The sequence below is a fragment of the Pipistrellus kuhlii genome, unplaced genomic scaffold (assembly GCF_014108245.1).
Source record: "Pipistrellus kuhlii isolate mPipKuh1 unplaced genomic scaffold, mPipKuh1.p scaffold_m20_p_10, whole genome shotgun sequence".
Classification (NCBI taxonomy): domain Eukaryota; kingdom Metazoa; phylum Chordata; class Mammalia; order Chiroptera; family Vespertilionidae; genus Pipistrellus; species Pipistrellus kuhlii.
In genome coordinates this window covers 8,127,964-8,148,230 of record NW_023425405.1, presented here as the reverse complement: position 1 = coordinate 8,148,230, position 20,267 = coordinate 8,127,964, and the positions used below count along the sequence as shown (strand labels likewise).

Below are 20,267 nucleotides of genomic sequence, written 5' to 3'. Positions count from 1 at the left end.
TATATTCCAAAATGGTATTTGTCATAATGAAAAAAAATAACAATGTTTACATTCTCTTATGCACTGCCACTTTACCCATTACTTTAAAAAATAATTTTATTTATGGATTTTTTTAGAGAGAGAGAGAAAGAGGAAAGGAGTTGGAGAGAGACAGAGAGAAATTTTGTTGTTTCACCTTTTCTTGCATTCATTGGTTGGTTCTTGTATGTGCCCTGACTGGGGATAAACCCAAAACCTTGGCACATCGACAGCACTCTAACTGAGCTACCTAGCCAGGGATACCCACAGTTTTTAAAATGCTGAAAGTCTTTTAAATCCAAAAAGGAATGAAATTATACCATTTGAGCTGAAAAGAACCGTAGCAATCCTTCATTCATTCCTTTCATTTCACAAATCAGTAAATTGAAGTATTTAGAAGTTGAGTGACTCTACTAAGATGGAATGGCTAGTTAACATAAACTCAGAACAGCTAATCTGCTTGCTCTAGAACACATGTGTCAAACACAAGGCCCGCGGGCCAAATCCGTCCCGCCAGGCCTTGCAATGTGGCCTGCACCGCGCTGTCATCACTGCACTCCGCTGCGTTTCCATCACAATGACAGTTTATGATTGTTCAGTAAACCATTCGGCCCATGATTTAGGCTGGATTTTAGATTTTGGCCCCTTCTCTGATTGAGTTCGACACCCCTACTCTAGAAGCTATTTTACCAGGTGTGAACAATGAGCCTACTGTGTGTACAGATTCTACCTTACCCAGTGGTTTTTATGAGTTCCCGCCCCCAAAAGGAAGAGAGGAATGGGATTCACATACAATCTGTATAATGCTGTGTCTTGCATAGGGAGGGGAGGAAGGTGTTTGTTGCTGCAGGTGAACTTAAACACGTGGATGTCCTCTTGAAGGTCAGTCAGTCCATCATACTCACCTAGTGGGCTTTTTATTTTTATTTTTTAAAATACATTTTATTGATTTTTTACAGAGAGGAAGGGAGAGGGATAGAGAGTTAGAAACATTGATGGGAGAGAAACATCGATCAGCTGCCTCCTGCACACCCCCTACTGGGAATGTGCCTGCAACCAAGGTACATGCCCTTGACTTGAATCGAACCCAAGACCATTCAGACTGTAGACCGATGCTTTATCCACTGAGCCAAACTGGTTTCGGCCCTAGTGGACTTTTAAGACAAAGATTGCTGAATCCCACCACCAGCATTCCTGATCACTTTCTGACTCGAGTGGGGCTTGCGCATTTGTAGTTCCAACAAGTTCCCAGGTGATGCTACAGCTAACCAGTTGAAGGAACCACATTTTCAGAAATACTGGTCTATCTTCCCCAATTCCTAGGGATGGCCAGTCTGCTTTTTATCCTGGTTCTTCTTTTCACTCCAGTTGTCCAATACTCCCGGGTACTGGACTTGCTTCCAGAGTAGCTCTCCCAAACAAGCCTTGATTTACTGTTCTGGCAATTGTATCAGACTGAAAACTATTATTTGTGGAAGTCCCTGACAATATACCCCACACTTCTCCTCTCAAACTGGGTCCCTGGATACCTAAGACTGTTCAAGAAAAATAAATTAGAGGTTCTGGAGTTGAATTAATTTGCTGGGCCATCTAAAGTGGAGGCCATCCCTGCCTATTGCTATTAGCTACAGCCCCCTTTTTTGCTCCCAGTAGGTTGTGTGCAGGTTTCTGCATACTGTATTTTCTATCCAGATGCTGTCAGAATTATTACATGCTTAGCACTATGTGGAAGAGTTTGGACGTGGCTATACGTTTTCTTGACTTCAGAGCATATATAACTATATTTGTAACTTATAAAATATATATTTTGTTCCTTAAATCAGAAATGATCACCTGACATACAAATATACTACACTCAATATTGAATAGGTTCAATATTAAGAATAAGAAGTTATAAAAATGAATAAGACCTGATTCCAGCTGTCCAAGAACCTTCAGGTTAATGGGGGAAAGAAACATTTAAAGAGTAATTTTAAGTTCCAGCTGGTAAATCTGTATATCACTGGCTTTGACAACATGTTAAAACGACATACTACAATTTTAATAGGTCAGCTAAACAGCTACTGACATATATCTTAGATAAATGACATGACGGTGTATGAAGTTAGTGTTATCAGTGGGGTGCCCTCCATGTCCCCTCCTGTTGCTGGTGGGAGTGGGCTTCTTGCAATGTTGGGAAAAGGAATTTCTGAGACTCACCTGGGAGAATGAGTGGCACTAATTTGCATGGAACTAACCCTCTGAGTTCCCAAGGCCGCACCCCCCTCCATCGCACCATGGAAGAAGTGCAGTGCGCTGTGTCTGCAGCAGAGCCACAGCCCCTTTTCCTGACTAAGGCCATTACTCAGAGTTTCTGTTCTATATTTGCCCAGTCCAGTGCAGAATCAGACTCGCTTAGCTTGTTTCTAGCTGCAATCCATTGTGTGTGGGGTCTGCATTGTCATGGATCATGTGACCTCTAGAGCCACATGGTTATGGAGGAAATACAGGCAAGTGCAAGGAAGCAGGAGCAAAGCCAGAGGAACACAGAGAGAATTCTTTGTCTGGGGATTTTAACCTAAGATTTCTTCCTGTACTTGCAGTGGCTCCATCCCCTTTAGCCAATACATGGTTTCCCAGGCTAGACTGATGGGCAAGTATTTTTCCTCAACTTGACTGTGCATGTGCCCACCCTCCCCTTTGTCCAGTCCCTTCCCACAGTGATTTGCAGGAAATGGACTGGCAGTTCCCTGGGGAAGGTAAAGTTGCAGCTTCCCAATGAAGCTGCCCAAATGGCCACCCTTATAATGCCTGGCCTTCCTTTGCTCCTTCCCAATTAATATTAATAACTAGCTAACTACAGTAGTAACAATAGCCCCAACCCATTTAACCATTACTAACTTTCCAAAGACAAATAACCTAGTTGATGTACAGGACACAAAACACTGCTAGCTCTTCTTAAATTAAAAAAATTGAATAAAAAGACTGCTTACTTCCTAAAGACAAACTTTTACAATTCTTTCATTTTTGTAATATGCATGTAATGCAGTACACAAAACACTATCACCTTGATAAAACTAAAAAGAAAATTTATTTATGTTTAATATATTACTGCTTTGCTTTTAAGAAAGACATCCCAGTCATTTGACAGGTAGCAAAGTTTGCCACCCCCAAATTTTGAGGTATTATTTTAAGCTGGTTATTTTTAAGAAATAAATACTCAGAAGACTCTGGTGCAACTTTCTTCTGCCACCCTGAATCCGGATTCATCTGACATCAGCTGCCTCCACCATGCCGTTGAAGTTCAACCCCAATGAAATCAAAGTCGTATACCTGAGGAGCATCGGTGGCGAAGTGGGTGCCATGTCTGCCTTGGCCCCCAAGATCGGCCCCCTGGACCTGTCTCCAAAAGAGGTTGGTGATGACATCGTCAAAGCAACCGGTGATTGGAAGGGTCTGAGGATTACAGTGAGACTGACCATTCAGAACAGACAGGCCCAGATCGAGGTAGTGTCTTCTGCCTCAGCCTGCTCATCAAAGCCCTCAAAGAACTGCCAAAAGACAGAAAAAAGCAAAAGATCATTAAGCACAGTGGAAATATCACTTTTGATGCGATTGTCAGCACTTCCCGACAGATGTGGCACCGATCTTTAGCTAGAGAACTCTCTGGAACCATTAAAGAGATCCTGGGAACTGCCCAATCTATGGGCTGCAATGTTGATGGCTGCCTCCCTCATGACATACATCACAAATATCAACAGTGGTGCAGTGGAATGTCTGGCTAGTTAAGAACTACAAAGGAAAATGTTTTAATTAAAGATTATTTGATAATAATAATAATAAATAAATAAATAACTCAGAAGAAACATTTACCCCACTTAAAAGAATTCATATAGAAAGACCTGATTAAAGGAAAGGAGTTAGAACCTTATCATCGTAATAGAAACTAAATGTTAGAGACAGGAAGAAACCAAATAAAACCTGCTAGACTTCCATGTCCCAGTGTTTTCGGGTGGCCAAGCAAGAATTTGTTTACCAAATATTTGTTCCTTCTTCTATTCGTTAATTGGCTGCTTTTCCTCTGCAGTCTCAGACCCTGCCTCCCTCTCCGAAGTTCAGAATTGGCACATAAGCCTTAATTACCAAATGCATCCTAAGGTCTCATATTCTTATTTGAGAACCTCTGTAATGTACAAGCAAAGTAAATTTGGTCATTTTCTTCTATAAATCTGTCTCATGTTAATTTGATTATTATTCCAATCAGAAGAACTTAGAAGGGTAGAAGGAAAATTAATTTTCTGCCCACACATTTAATTCCTTGAGGTCCTTAGTATTTGTTGCCATCCTTTTCCCAGACTTAACGAGTGCCAATGAATAGCTTTCCTATATTCAGAGAATTTCTGATCTTGTGAATCTGTAGATCCTAAAGTTGCACTTGAAATCTCAGGCTATCTTGCAGCTCGGATACAAGTATTTGACTTTTCTCTAAACAGTCAACCCCATGGGCAGGTGGCACAGGAATCCTTTCTGGCAAAGACACACACAGCTTTTAGAAGCCCAGGAGAAATTCTAGTTTCTAGTTCCCAACTTTAACAGTGAATTTATGGTGTCTGTGTCTAGAAATGAGAGTTGACTAGTGTAATTCTAGAGTGAAACTCAGGGGTACTTTCCAGTTGCGTAGAGAATGAATCAAGAGGTTTAACATTAAACAGGCATTTCAGATAGAGAAATAACACAAGGGAACTTTCCAATACTAAAATGCATGAGTTTTAGATAGAAAGGGCCTTTGGAATATCCAGTACAATGAACATAAAAAGATCTCAATATGGAACACCATCAAATTTCATAACTCCATGAGCAAGCAAAATATTCTTAAAGCTTCTAGAGATAAGAAGTCATACACAGAGGATCAAAATCAAAATAACATCATTATATGTCAACAGCAATGTTCAAAATTAGAAATCAATAGATAAAATAACACCTCCAAATTCTGACATAAACTGATTTTCAATATGAAATTATATATTTTGTTAAACTATTAATCAAGGATGAGAATTAGAATAAGACATGATCTGATATACAAGATTTCAAAATGTTACTTTGTATATATTTTTTCCTAGGGAAAAAAATGTATATACTACCAAAACAAGGGAATAAAGCAACATATATAACATAGATCCAAGACATAAAGATACAATACAGAATAGAGGTTACACAAAACCCCAGACAATGGTCATGTAGCCAAGATAGCATATCTAGATTAATATAGCAGCACGGAGGGCCTTGGGAAGTCTCTGATTAAAAAAACAAAAAACATGAGCGGATCTAACATATTTCTGATACATTTGATTATGTGGAAAATATATGATATGAGAGTTTATAGTTGTTGAAAATATAGAAAAAAAGAAAAAATTAAATAAAAAAGATAATATCAAGGAGGAAAAAGAACAAAATACTAAAGTGGTACAAGAATGTAACTACAGTCATAGTGCAATACTTGAATCACTAGAGAATACATTGTTCTACATAATAATAATTAAAACACAAATTGTACTATAATTTATACCAGGGGAGGAGAAAAATGGAAATGGTAATTTATGGAGAGAATTCTCACCACTTATAATAGGAAGTTAATAGGTGATGCTTTAAATTAATTTATCAATACATACGTAACAGCTTACCATGTTATTTAGAAGTACCTAGGTAAATTCTAGACAAAAGTACAATATAAAGAAGAAGTGTCTGTGAAACTTCTGGTTGTTGTTTTTGTTGTTGTTTTGTCTGTGTGTGTTTGTTTGTTTAAGTTTTGTAGTACTATTTTAAAGTTATGTGCATATATCACTTTTATAAATAATCATGAGTATTCACACTGCCAACTCCTCCATAATGCAAATTGTCCTTGAGCACATTATAATAAAGAAGCCAATGTTTTTCCCTCTTATTGGGATAATTAAACTGAGAGCCATTTAATATTCATTAAAGTTAAGGAGCAGCGATGAGAAAACCAGTAAGTAGCATTCTGGGAACTGTAACATACTTAATAACATACTTAGTTCTTCAAATCATTTCTTAAAGATACGTACTAGGTATCTGGAGACTAGGCCATATACTAGTAGTAATTGGTGGTAACTATCACTGGTAATGAACTAGCATGAGTAAGAATTCAATTTTTCACTAACATCAATAACACATCAAAGTGGGCTGTAAATAAGCTATGTATTCCTAAAAAGAGAGAAAGCCCTAAATAGGCTTTGTGAAATGAATTACAAAGGGAGAAGGAGAGAAAAAGTTGGTAGCTTACCTTTCAAGATTTTAATTAATGAAAAAGAAAACATTGAACATTTAACTTGGGAAAACAAGTACTAGGACAAATTCTCTAAAAAACTGCCATATGCAACATTTAAATAAAAATGTACACAGATATTTTACAATGTGTACATTTTAAACCCGTGGCACTTGGAGGTTACATGGGAGAAGTGACATCTCCTGCTGTCTCCAGGATTGTTGGCGCTATAGCTCAGTTTGCCATAAGCAAGCCAGTACCAGTAACTATGGCTACAATGGCTGCTGAATGGCATAGATCCCTGGGTGTAGCTGCCTCTGCATTGCCCTACAATGAAGGGTGTCACTGCCTTTTAATTAACATTAGCAAGGGGAACAGGGTGTTTCTGAGGGCTTGTAACAGTACATAAACAATAATATTTGTAAAGAAGAAAAGTGTGCTGTATTAGCAAAGAATCAGGACAGAAGAAACGTGCAAGGTATAATGATAACAGTAGGAATGCATCTGAAAATTGGCCCTCATGTCTATAAATAAACTACCCTGCTGTTTTCTGTTAAAATGAGGACTTCACCTTTAAAGATTACAGAAAAGAAAGAAGACAATAATAGATCCTAATTGAGTTAAGGAAAGTCAAATGGAAGAAATATTCATAATACTGTATATTCATTTTATCCTATATAACAAACAGGTAATATGCAAATTAACCCTCATGACCTCACAAGATGGCTGCCTATGACCAGGCTGACAGGGGGATTAGTGAGGGACAACCAAACGACTGAACAAGCAGGTTGCGTAGGGCAACCAGGCCAGTGGGGAGGGGCAGTTAGGGGCGACCAGGCCAGCAGGGGGTTGCAGTTGGGGGCGATTAGGCTGGCAGGAGGGGCAGTGAGGGGTAACTAAGCTGGCGGGGGTGGGGGGAGAGTTAGGGGCAACCAGGCTGGCAGGGGGGCAGTTAGGGACGACCAGGCCAGCAGAGGGGGGCAGTTGGGGAAGACCAGGTAGGCAGGGAGGAGGCAGTTGGGGGCAGCCTGGCTAGCAGGGGGGGCAGTTAGGGGCGACCAGACAGGCAGACAGGTGAGTGATTAGGAGCCAGCAGTCCAGGATTGTGAGAAGGATGCCCTTAATTGTTGAGGGTGCAGGCTGGGCTGAGGGGGACCCCCCACCATGCACAAATTTTGTGCACCAGGCCTCTAGTATGTATATAAAAATAAAAATTCCTACAGTCTTAACCTAGCATACAAACTTAGTTGAAGGGAAATAGAAACCTTATTTCCTGGATCAAATGCAATCTCTAAAAAAAATTTGAGATAAGAAAATAACTTGCCAGCGGAAACAGAGAGAAAGATGTCTTCTATTCTGACAAAGGGAAGATATGCTATCAAAAATGAAAGAAAGGACTTGCTAAAATAAACAAATACTGACAGTACTGCTTGGTCTCAGGATGGACATGGAAAAATAGATGCTTGTATGCATTGTTCAAATGCTCCAAAGAGGAAGGAAGTCTTAGTTCCAATATAGGGTTCACGCTTACATTTTCCACACTTTAAGAACAAGGAGCTGGAACAAAACCCATACGAGTGCAAAAATAATGACCGAGCAGGAAATAACTGAAATTGCAATTTTTTGGACAAAATACCATCTTTAAAATGTTGAGGAAAAGTTAAATAGTTTGGGCTTGAGGAAAAGAAAAAAGTCTCTGGTGGTTATAATTTTCTATCTTCATTTTTAAAGAAAAAACAAAACAAACAGCAAATAGTCAGAAAACTCACTTAGAAATAGATAAGACATTTAAAATTTCCGGGGGGTGGTGGCGGGAGTAATGAAAGCAAATAGTGTCAGCTAACAAGAGATTATGAAATGATTGGAACCCAATAGTTCTCTGTGTGGGAGTCTTCAACTCAGCTACTGTCATTTACCCAAGCTCCACGGCTTTTTTCCCCTTAACCCTCTTCCACATCTTTCAGTGAACAAGTTTTAAAGCTGGCATTCCGGCAGAAAAATTGCTATCTTTCAGTCTTTATTAGAAACTAATATGATTCTGTCTTTAGCCTTCTAGTTTTAAAAGGCTTTACTTTTGGAACGCTGGGACATATAGCCTACTGGCATAATATATAGCCTAATCAGAAATTCTGCTGGCAAAGGAATTATAGCCCAAAGTAATCACTATGTATTTGGAGAAGTACATAGAATTCTAAATATGAAGGACAGTTTCCAAAGTATCAGGTTTAGATAGAACAAAGGTTAGAAAAACAAAACCCCATTTCAACACTTTGATCCTTTAGCCTATAGGGGAGGCAGAGACTATAGACAATAATGGTCAATGATAGATGTGTAATATTTGAGAATCATTACATATCAGGTATTTTACATGTTGCCTTGGTAAATCTTACAACTTTGAAGTAGAGTTAATTATCTCTTTATTAAATAAAAATTATTCTCTATTGTATGGATGAGGAAATGAGACTCAAAGAAGCACTTATCCAAAGTCCATAAGGTTAAGTGGTAGAACAGGAACTCAAATTTAGGCCTAATCTGAAGCCTGTATTTTTGTTACTCTCCTGGCTCACAGGTTTGAAAATATTAGGGATCTAATTTCTATCATCCCAAGAATTTATTTTTGTTTTTTAAATATATTTTATTGATTTTCTACAGAGAGGAAGGGTGATAGAGTTAGAAACATCGATGCGAGTCATCGATCAGCTGCCTCTTGGCATAGGGTGGATGTCTTAAGTTTAACACACGGTAACTTTTTTATTGAAATTGAATAATTAGCAAACACAAATGGTTAATGTTTATGCAATAAATACTGATTTGTTTAAAGCGGGTAAGTCAGAGGCTCAGTCTAAAATTTACTGCAGTGGGTAGTATTTATATACCCGTATTCCAAAACTTCGTTTTACAACAGTTGTGTAGTATTTAATTTACTGAACAAAAGGGTTCCTCTTAGGTAACCTTTAATATTCTGAGACATACAATCTTTTTTTAATTGAAATTTACTTCTAAGTATTAAACCAGATGTTATTTTCCTGTGTGACATTCCAAAACGGGCACAATCACTTTGGATAAAAAAAAGAAAACAAGGTCTTCGGGGTTTAAGAAAAAAATAAAATAAAATAAAAAGATGAAAAGAAAAAAAAGGAATATTTTCCAGTACACCAGACAGGGAGGGAAAAAAAAAACTCGTGTTCAGGATCCTCAAAAGAAGAGCCCGAGTTTAAACGTTACAAATACTTTTCCCTACAAAGAGACGCGGGAGGCCTCCCTGCGGCCCGCGTTTGTTGGGGTAACAACAGCTGCAGGACCGTTGTCCTGGGCGAGGCCGGGCGTCCCGCCGCGCCCCGCACCGAGGGCCGGACCGGCGCCCACCGAACCCCGCGAGGAGCGCAGGGCCGCGCGCTTCACCCCGGCGCTCCGCCCGCCTCCGGGTTCCACTGCGCAGTGACGTCCCGCGGCCGCGCCCCAGAAGCCGGGGCCGGGGCCAGGGCCGGAGCCGGGGCCGGGGCCGGGGGCCGCGCGGGCGCTTCGCCAAGGTGTCCGTGCGCCCAGGAGGGGCCCGCAGCCCCGAGGCGGAGACCACCTTCCCTGCCGGGAGCAGCCGCTGGCCCGAGGCCGAGGGCCCGCTCACGGGCCGTAGCCCCGCCCACCGTGCGGCGCATGCCTCCGCCGGAAGTGGGCGGGGCCCAGGCGGCGCGGCGAGCCCCGCGGCGCACGGGGTGGTTCCTCCCGGCCGGCCCGCGGCCGCGCGTTTCCGGCGCGCTCCCCCGCGCCCTGTGTCCTTGGTCTCGCCCGCCCCGCAGCCATGTTGGATCGTGCGGCCGCCGCCGCCGGAGGAGGGTCGGCGGAGCTGGGAGTGTAGGGCGGGCGCCGGAGCGCGGGGACTGCGGCCAGCCGGCCAGAGCCTCGCCGGGCGGCAGCCGGGGGCTCCCTTTCTCCGCGCGGCCCGCCGTCGGCTCCTCCTTCCCGTGGCCGCCGCAGCCGCCTCCTCCTCCTCCTCCTCCCGGCGCCGGAGGAGTTGCGAGATGCTGAGCCTGTGACTCCCCTCCTCCCGCCCCTGTCACCGAGGGGAACGCGCGCTCGCCCACTCGCCGGAGCAGGAGACGGCCCCGGACTCGGAACCATGAGCTCCGGCCAGCAGCAGCAGCAGCCGCCGCCGCGGAGGGTGGCCAACGTGGGGTCCCTGCTGCTCACCCCGCAGGAGAACGAGTCCCTTTTCGCCTTCCTCGGCAAGAAATGTGTGGTCAGTGGCCGGGACCCGCGGCGCCGGGAGTGGGTGGGAGTGGGCAGGGGGCGAGGGCGGCGCGGAGGGTCGGGCTGCCGGCCAGGCCTCCGCCCGCCCCGGCCTCTGGCCGCCCGGACCCCGCTGCCCGGGTCCGCTGCCCCGGTGCGGGCGGTGCGGGCCGCGGCCCCGGGCGCCGCCTCCGGAGCTGCCCGGGGAGGGGGGAGTGTCTGTCCCGGAGCCCCCGGGTCCGCACCCCTGGTGGCTGGTTTATATAAAACTTTATATCGCGGGGAGGTCCCGATGCGGGTTTCCTTGCTCGAGCGGCTGGATCTCTCTCCCCGGGGCCCTGTCCTGGCCCTCGTTCATCTCTGACCGCTCGGTCTTCACAACACCAGAGCTTTCAGTAGAGGGCCGATCGGAAAAAAAAAAAAAAAAAAAAAAAAAAAGGAAGCCCAAAATATGAATGAAACGGACCATGAAGTTGCTCTTCGTCCCACTTTAGGATTTCAGGAGGCAATGAAGTCGAGTTTGCATCGGTTCAGGGCGAGGGCAGGAAATGCTGCTGTTCCCAGATGGGAAGCAAAGGGGTTTATTTCTTTAGGAATCGCGCCGAGGCTTGGTTATTACTCTCCTCCCTCTGCTTGCTTGTTTTCTTTTTCTTTCTTTCTTTCTATCTTTCTTTCTTTCTTTCTTTCTTTCTTTCTTTCTTTCTTTCTTTCTTTCTTTCTTTCCTCCTCCCTCTGCTTGCTTGTTTTCTTCCTTCCTTCCTTCCTTCCTTCCTTCCTTCCTTCCTTCCTTCCTTCCTTCCTTCCTTCCTTCTTCCTTTCTTCCTTTTCTTTTCTTTTCTGTTCTGTTCTGTTCTGTTCTGTTCTTTTTCTTCTTTCTTTTTTTACCTTGGTGGGAGGAGGGGCTGCTCTCCCCACAACCATGCGCTGGGGGAGCCGACATCTGGGGTAGTTCTTGACCTTTGGGGGCCTGCGAATGGTGCTTAGGTTGGTTGCTGTGCGGCCTGTTCAGACCCCAGACGGCTGGTTGGGAGCAGGCAGTTCCGCTGTGGGAAGGGGAATGTGTGTTGTTGACGGAAGCATTCATTACATTGGCTGCTGGCACGTCGGGGGGTGGGGAGGCTCCGCTCCGCGGTGCCGGGGGAGCCGGGGCTGGGTTTGCTGACACGCTCGCTGTGGGGGTCCCTTGGCTCCCCTCGTGGCCTGTGAGCACCTGCAGGGTGTGTGCCGCTGGAACCCCAAAAACACCTACAGAAATGTCAATGGAACAGGTCCGCAACTTTGCACGGTCGTGTTCAATGTGTCCAAGCAGGCCACACCTGCTTAGCAGTTAGGCTTTGACAGTTTCCGGGAAATTGCCGCATTCATGGTTAACTTCCCAGGAGTCTTACCTACCCTTTGTATCCCGTCCTATCCCATTGGACGTTGAATCAGTACATTCAACTCAGATGTGTTTCATATTTGAGAAGTTAGATCTTAAAGAACATACGTTAAGTTTACTTATGAAAAGAATGCAATAAAGAGAGGTGGCTTAAAAATCGGAATTTTGGGAGACTCATTTAAAGACGATCAAGTTTCCCCCATCCCCCAGCTTTAAAAAAAAAAAAAAAAATGAGAAAACCGTGCCGGTGAACCCTAAGTCACTCAGCTATTTAGTAATGTGACCAGAACTAGGAAACCAGGGCTCCCGATGCCTAGGCTGTCGAACTTTCCACTACATCATGTTGTTTTAGAAGTGGTTTTTCTTTCTTGTTACTGGTTTATTTCTAGAAGTGGTATTAAAAAATTAGTAACTTTTGTTTAACTCAAAATTGATGTAATTAAAATTTAGGATTCTTATTTAAGCCCAAATTTATTGCATATTTTCAACTTAGGTAAATATCTAGCACTTTAAGTGTTAAATTATCTGCAAATGAAAAATACAAACCTTGTTGGTTTATTACATTTGCTGTCAGAAAGTAGTTGGATGTACTTTGTTTTACATACCAAACACATTAGCTTTAGGCAGGAAGGACATTGCAAGCATCCTAATTGCTCTGTGCTTACCTATAAGGAGCTGGTTATAGGTTTCAACAAATGACAGATGTGTAAGGTGATAAAGATAATATTGTTTACTAGTTAGTGTAAATGGATTGCCAAATAAACTGTGTATTCAGTGTTTAATTTCTTTATGTCATCTATTAATAAACTTGACCCTTTGAATTTCTGTCATTTAAAACCACACTGCTATAGTTACCTGCTCTCCTGGTATGAAATTATTGCGAAGATTACTTTAATATTTGACACTTCCAGCTATTAGAGAATAAAGTAAAAATGATATTTTAATTTTTGGAACAATCTTTTTTTCCCCCTTTGCTGACTATGCAGGGGTTTTGTTTTTTGTTTGTTTTGTTTTGGTAGTTTAAGATAATACTGAAATACGTTGTTTCATTTTTTAAAAAAGTTCAGCAATAAGATTTACAGGTCAGACCAAATTTATTAAGCAACTGTATTCAGAGGAGTAGTTATAGCGCCAGCTCTCAGGCATTTCAGCCTTTCATTCACTCAACAAATATGTATCGAGTAACTAAATGTTGAGGTCAAACCAGGATTGATGCCTACCCTCAAGAAGCTTTGTGTTTAAAAAAGGGAAGCAAATGTGTAAAGTGATGTGTAAGTCAATACTTCAGAGTGATATGTAAGAAGCTGCAAGTTACAATGGAAAATGTGTTGCTTTGTAGTCAGCAGACAGGGGTTCAAACTCATGTGGTCACTTTGGACAAGTTAAGCTCCCTGTCCTCAAATTAGTTTTCTCATCTCCGAAATAGGGGTACCATCTTATGGTGGCAGTGGGGTTGTGGATTAGAAGGACTGTATGTAAATATGTGGGTTATTATTTTTATAAAGATTTAGAGGACCAAAAGAGAGGATGAGTAAAAGCTTTTTTTAGAATGGTGTATACTTAAATATTTAAGATTAGTGGGTACTCCCCCAGGTTAATGAGAGGTATGAAACAGCTTGGAAAGTCAGGAGACTTAATAATAATAGTATGTTTTGGAGCAAGGAGGGTTTCTGCTTGGGTTCTCAAATTTAGTTTGCATTGGAATTATGTGGAGATGATATTACAAATGCATAGAAATAGGCTAAATTCCTAGATAATATTCAAACCCAGTGGGTCTGATGTGGAACTTGGGCATTCGATTTTGAGCATGCTTAACAGAAGACTGGCATCTATCACAGTTTGAGAACCACTGCTGATGTCCACAGTTTTCTGATAGGGTAATCTGAAGCACATTGGAAATGTTAATAGGTTTCCCCTCAATCTTTGGTCTATATTTTGTGAATTAAGGTTAAGTTAAAACAAGTTATTTAGTATGGCATTTCTTCATCCCTTCAAGACATCAATGTGTATTCATAAAAGTGAGAGAGATACAGTTCAAGTATTACACTACAAGGTCATGTATTTGGCTTTTAGAAAGTTTAGGGAGGAAGGGGAAGGCACCATAGGCAGTGGATTGAGGATTGTGACAGTGAAGACAAAGGAGGTCACATAGGTTTTTATAGAGTCAATGTAAAATATTTTGAGGCAGTGCTGGTAGTAATTCAAGGATAATTAAAAAGACCCCAATAGGATTTCTTCCTCTTCAAATAAAAGGAGTTGGGGAAGGGAATTGGTATAAAAATAAATATAACCTCCAGCAGGAGTATGCAGAACTTTCTCACTAGATGAAAATATACTCAGATGTCAGTTGAGACTGTATTGTTGATTGGTTTAAATAAATCTTTGTTTTTCTGAGTTTTTAAAAATAGATTTTGTGAAAGTTGAGGTTTCATTTAAAGTTATCCTTTATAATAAGGATGTAATATGCAAATGGTCATTACGCCCTGAAGCATAACTACTGACAGCATAATGACCTAATGACCCATCATGGATCAGCAGGGGGGTGGGGCAGTTAGCTACAAGCAGTGGGTGGCAGAGAGCTTCAGGAGGGGACAGGCCAGCAAGCTATGAGGGCGGGGGGAGCTACAGGAGGGCGGGCCAGCAGGCGGAGAGCTACTGGAGAGTGGCTGCAGCTACTGGTGCATGGATTTGTGCACAGGCCTACTTATGTAATATCTGTGTTATGTACTTACACGTAAAGTAAATAGTTCATTAGCTGGTAGTATTTTCTAGAATAATTAAAAAAGGTTAAAACAAGATTATCAGGTTTTGTTTAATAGTTTTGTTGTCTTTCATGTAGTGTGGTTTTACTTATTTTCTATAAAGAGATGTGCTCTCTTGACAAGTGGAGTTTCATAAATAGTCCTGAGTAAGAAATTAGGTAAGGCTTGGAAAAAATAAAACCTTATACTAGCCCTCTGCAACCAACTATCTCTGGCTAAAAGGATTGGGGTTTAGTAATGTTGGCAGTTACCTTTCCCTGTCATACTCACCTGGTTTGTTTGTTTTAAGATTTAATGATACCATTTTTATTAACCAACTTTAATCTTCATTTCACTTAATTCCTAGCACTTGCTTATATTCTTTAGGTGTTTGTTTTCTCGTCCTGTATATAACTCTGAGAGATTGAACTTCATGCCTGTGTAGCTTTCTATATAATTTTTATAACATCTAGCATACAGGTCACTGAATACTCATTGAATTGTTCTAATTGCTAACTTGTTTTTACTTAGGAGCTCATTCAGCATTTCTTATTGCTTCACCAGGTTGTTAAGATCTTTCATTTCTAATGTTTTACTAATAAAGTCTTTGTTAGGAAAACAAAGTGGTTTCATGTTGCTACTAATAGAGGTAGTATCAGTAACTGCTCAACAGTTACTTGTTTCTGTCCTAAATCCTTAAATAGGTCTAGACTGAGGGAAGGGTGCTTAGAGGGGTCATTGTGTTGATGAAGGCCTGAAATAAGGAGTTAGGGGTGGAAATGTATTTCACCTTGAGAAATGTGGAAAGAAAAAGGTTAATTCATGGGATTTGGAATATACAAAGCTGAGAAAGCAGTCTTGCCTACTAGAGAGGAAAAAGGTGACTACAAAGTGCCAGACAGAGTGGACATTTAGAAGAATCCAGATCTGGGTTATACATCCTGTTTCTTGTTATTCTTAGCTGTATAACATTGGTTTTCAACTGTTTTTCATCTCATGGACATAAAAGCTACTAAAATTCTGCAGCACACCAAAAATAGATTTTTTGCAGATCTGACAAAAAATATAGGCATAATTTTTATTTCCTTTATACTGGATTGCTATTGTTGTGTTGGCTGTTGTCACTTTTTTATTTGACAGTGTAATTGAAAAGAGGTCATAGCCCTTGACTAGACAGGTATTGCATGTTTTAAAAATTCTTGTGGAGCACTCATTGAAAATCACTGCTCTATAATACACAGAAATTTCTTAATCAGTATGAGCCTATGAGATTTGTAAAATGGGCTTAGTCAAGGATTTAGAAAATAATGCAGTACTGTATGTAAAGCACTTTATGTGCCTGACATGAAGTGTTCTGGGAGTTTGGAAAAGCATATGAAAGAATGTCATCATTAATATTAAAGTAAAACATTTGAACTCTTTGTTGTATTTGTTTTGATTTAAGCAAATTCTAACAATTGTATTTAAATGTCAGTTAATTACAGAGTTCATAAATTAGAGTTAAACAGTAGCTGGAACTAAACTCTGGGGAATTCTAGGCAGGCAGCCTCAGCACCCCTGGCTGCTGACCAAAGAGGAAAAAAGGGATTCTGCTATCAGAGTTAAAGAGTACCTGGGTTTTAGTCTGTGCTCCACCACCTGTTAATTGTGAACTTGAACAAGAATCTCTGCCTTCCTGAACCTCATTTTCCTAATCTGAAAATGAGAGCTTGGACAAGATAACATCAGTCTTTCCAGCTTTAATATTCTGTCATAACTATTCTAGATGCCAGGGACTCTGTAGCAGGAAAAGAATAGCCTTCTGTTACTTTTGGCATACATGTGTTTTGCACACTAGAGACAAAGATAGTATATATCTGAGCAAAAGGTAGATAATCAGAAATTTCATTGCAAATTCCCATTTCTAACTAACCTTATTCTCAGCACAATTTTATAAATGTTTTACTTTGAAAAGTCGGGTGAATATCATTAAAAGGCATTTTAATCCTATCATTAAAAGTAATAGGATTGTCGGTCTTAACTAAGAATTACTTCGAATTATTTCTTGTGATTGCAAGGAATATTTGGCTTACTAGAAGTATGGTGCCTTTTAATTAAGATGGAGTTGTTTCTAAGAGTTTCTCTTGACAAATTAATTCCAACTAGAACCTTATTTCTTAGATGAAATTTTATTAGTGATATGATATTTAGCTAGTTACATTTTATTGCTTATTTAAGGTAAAAGTTTTTAAAATTTTTAGTTTATGCTAGATTCAATAGTTACAGTGAACAGACTGTATTTTAGAGACTGATTCACAGTTGAAGTTTGAAAGAGCAGATAAAATTGAGCTTCAGATAAATTACTCTAGATGAGAACCTAGCATTATTAACAGTTCACTTTTACTATAAAGCTTCTGGAAGCAAAACAAGTTCATACATTCTTTTTTACAGTAACATTACTAACTGTACATTTGCTTTTTATTGGTGTATCTGAACAGTCTAGTATTTTCAGTATTAAGTATTTTTAAGTGTTTAGTTATTAGAAGATTTTGGCATATTTAACTTTATTCATAAATACAGTGTAACAAAAGTATATTCTGCTTTTATCCATATCAGTTTTCTTAGAAGTAGTAGAAGATTATAGCACTATAATATCAGTATAAGAAAATGAAATTGCCGGAACCAGTTTGGCTCAGTGGATAGAGTGTCGGCCTTCAGACTGAAAAGTCCCAGGTTCGATTCCGGTCAAGGGCATGTACCTTGGTTGCAGGCACATCCCCAGTAGGGGTGTGGAGGAGGCGGCTGATCAGATGTTTCTCATTGATACTTCTAACTCTCTATCCCTCTCCCTTCCTCTTTGTAAAAAATCAATAAAATATATATATATTTTAAAATGAAATTAATAAGGAAACATCAGTTTCATTTTGGAATCAGTGTTATAGAGGCATTGTGATCCCCCCCCCCCTTTTTTTTTAAGAGAACAAATGTGTGTAAATAGGTGTGAAGAATGTTGAAAAGGCAAATCTTGAAAAGCCCCTTTAGAAAATAGAATCAAATGAAAGGTTTAATAGTAACTTCATATTTCAATTACTATGATTATTTGTTACTTTAATTGTTCCTAAATATTCTTGGCCACTTGCTTCCTCTGCCATAGTGATTTTCTAAAACACTTTTACAGAAATCTGTCCCTGTAAAAGGAGTATTCATTAAATATCAGATAAAGTGAAACAACTAAGAAATAAAGACATTTAGTAATATAATGTGCTATTAAAAATAATATGAGGAGATAGAAAGTATTATGAGAGCCAAATATATAATAACTTTAGGGCAATGAAATGATTTTCAAGGTTCATTGTAAACTTAAGCTTTTATATTAGGTTTGGAGAAGTTGAAATTACCTAGTATTTTTAAGAATTAAAATAGAGGCAAAATTGTTTATTCTACCTCTGGTTCCAAAATTGAAAATTTTAAGTGAAATGCTTCTTTTAGTATGGTGAATACTTTTATTGCCATAAAAATATCAGAGGATACCTAAATATCTTAAGAAATTTCCATAATGGAGCTGATCGATTTATAAGCAATGCATAAAGCTAGTTAGAAACTCAAATTATTTTCTTTACTTTTTATTAATGAAATATCATCATAATCAAGTATTGAGGACTTACTGAGTACATACTAATAACCTCCCAATACCTTAAATACATAGAAGGGATAAGTAAGGTTCAGTTATTACCTCTTTGTTGCTTACTACATAGTTGGGGAACACAAAAATCATGCACAAAAAAAAATATATGTTTTACAAGGTAGTCTATAATAAAAATTTGGATAGGAAAGAGGGGTCACTGGGGTACATCATTGTGGGGCTTGAACATACAAGGACCTTTTGAATTTATGTCATAAGCAAGGAAACAGCTCAGTTGAAGTATGGGGAAATGTGGGAGCAAGTTTGGAGTAGAAAGTTTGCATTGGAGTATTTGGAAGTATTGAATAGATTGGCTTGGCTAAAACTGAGAGTTGCATTTGTTTGAGATATGAATGATGAGGAAGGGTAAAATGAGTCCAGGTTTTGGAAGATCAGATTTAGAGGCTGAACTTTAGGCCCTGAGTAGTAAGGGATCTAAAGTTTTTTTATTCAAAAAGTCAAGATAGGAAGGATCTAGAGATGGGAAAAACTGGAAATTATTATTTATAATAGAAATGCTTTAAAGTTTAGTGCACACTTTTAAAAGTATTTTTATTGATTTCAGAGAGAGTGGGAGAGAGAGAAACACCAATGATGAGAGAGAGAATCATTGATTGGCTGCCTCCTGGGGATTGAGCCCACGACCAGGGCATGTGCCCTGACCAAGTGACCTCCTGGTTCATAGGTTGATGCTCAGTCACTGAGCCATACTGGCCAGGTATCTACTAAACACTTTTGTAGTTATCTCAGCAGGCCTGACCTGGCTAAGGAACTTGAATTATAGCAGCATCTGCAACATTCAAATGATTATAAGAGAGAAAAGGCCTTGGTCTTGGTGCTCAAAGCACATACCATCTAGCTCTCAAAATCTAACTTTTTCCTTATTGCTTCCAGGAGTGATCTTTGAATACTCTGTATATGCCTAAAGGCAGCCACTACTAATCAGTCCAGGTTCGAAGTAGATGAAATCTAGTTGCCATTTCAAAGTTATATTCTAGAAAACACTGTGAAGAAAAAAATTAGCTGTGTGAGTTCTAGATGACAATAGAACCTCCTAGTGGAAATGGTTAGATAGTAAGAATTGCAGGACTAGAAATTTGGAATCCTTGCAGAGTGTTGTTATTGAGGTCTTGGGAGTGGAATTAGATCTGTGATGGTGTCAGTGCAGGCCAAGATTACAAAGGGAGGCAGTCTGGCTCACTTTTGACTTGGCCAGCATTTGAGAAGGATAGATTTCAATGAGGAGTTGAAAGGGAAGAAAGATGTTCTCTTTAATTTATCAGAAAATGGTATTATATATATTCTGTAATTTAAACTTATTCACATATTAATTTAACTTGCCTATATTTTCATTCCCATTTATATCTGTCAAATATTTTTTATTACTTCATCCTGTATTTTATGCATTTCTTGTAACTTCTTAACCTCTACTGATGGGGTGTATTAGTTTCCTAGGGCTGCCATAGCAAAGTACCATAAATTGGGTGACTTAAAACACACATTTATTTTCATACCTCTGGAGACTAGAACTTCATAATTAAGAACTTCATGATACCTTTTAAGGACACTGAGAATCTGTCCCATGCCTCTCTCTTAGCTTCTAGCATTTGCTGACAGTCCTTAATGTTCTTGGCTTATCGTTTCATGACTCTGATCTCTACCTATGGTGATCTCTACCCATGGTGTTCTCTACTTGTTTTCTGTCTTCTCTTCTTATAGGACACCAGTCATTGGGTTAGTGTCATTCCTAATGACCTCATCTTGAACACTGCGGAGGGATTACAAGAATTCTCATGTTTTCATATTTCACAGTGTTTTACAAAGTATCATAGTTTAAAAAGATATTATTTTATAAGAACATGTAATAACTTCAAAATGCAATGAATATTTAATTTGAAGGCATGCCTTTAACATTTTTATAAAATGTTTTTTTGTACTCATTCAGTAGAAACGTATCTGGCCACTGGCTGAAGCTAGCAA

The 20,267-nt window shown here is 40.0% G+C and overlaps 1 protein-coding gene and 1 pseudogene across 2 annotated transcripts in view; both read left to right on the top strand.

The window, feature by feature from the left end:
* The first annotated feature begins 3,159 nt into the window (after positions 1 to 3,159).
* LOC118712220 lies at positions 3,160 to 3,828 on the top strand (annotated as a pseudogene).
* A 6,272-nt stretch (positions 3,829 to 10,100) lies between these two features.
* Positions 10,101 to 20,267, top strand: part of WASL (WASP like actin nucleation promoting factor) — a 66,620-nt gene continuing 56,453 nt past the window's right edge. For both annotated transcript variants that reach the window (XM_036425689.2, XM_036425680.2), the window contains exon 1: positions 10,101 to 10,517. In XM_036425689.2, the coding sequence (XP_036281582.1) occupies positions 10,398 to 10,517 (120 nt within the window). In that variant the 5' untranslated portion in view covers positions 10,101 to 10,397. The remainder of the gene's footprint in view (positions 10,518 to 20,267) is intronic.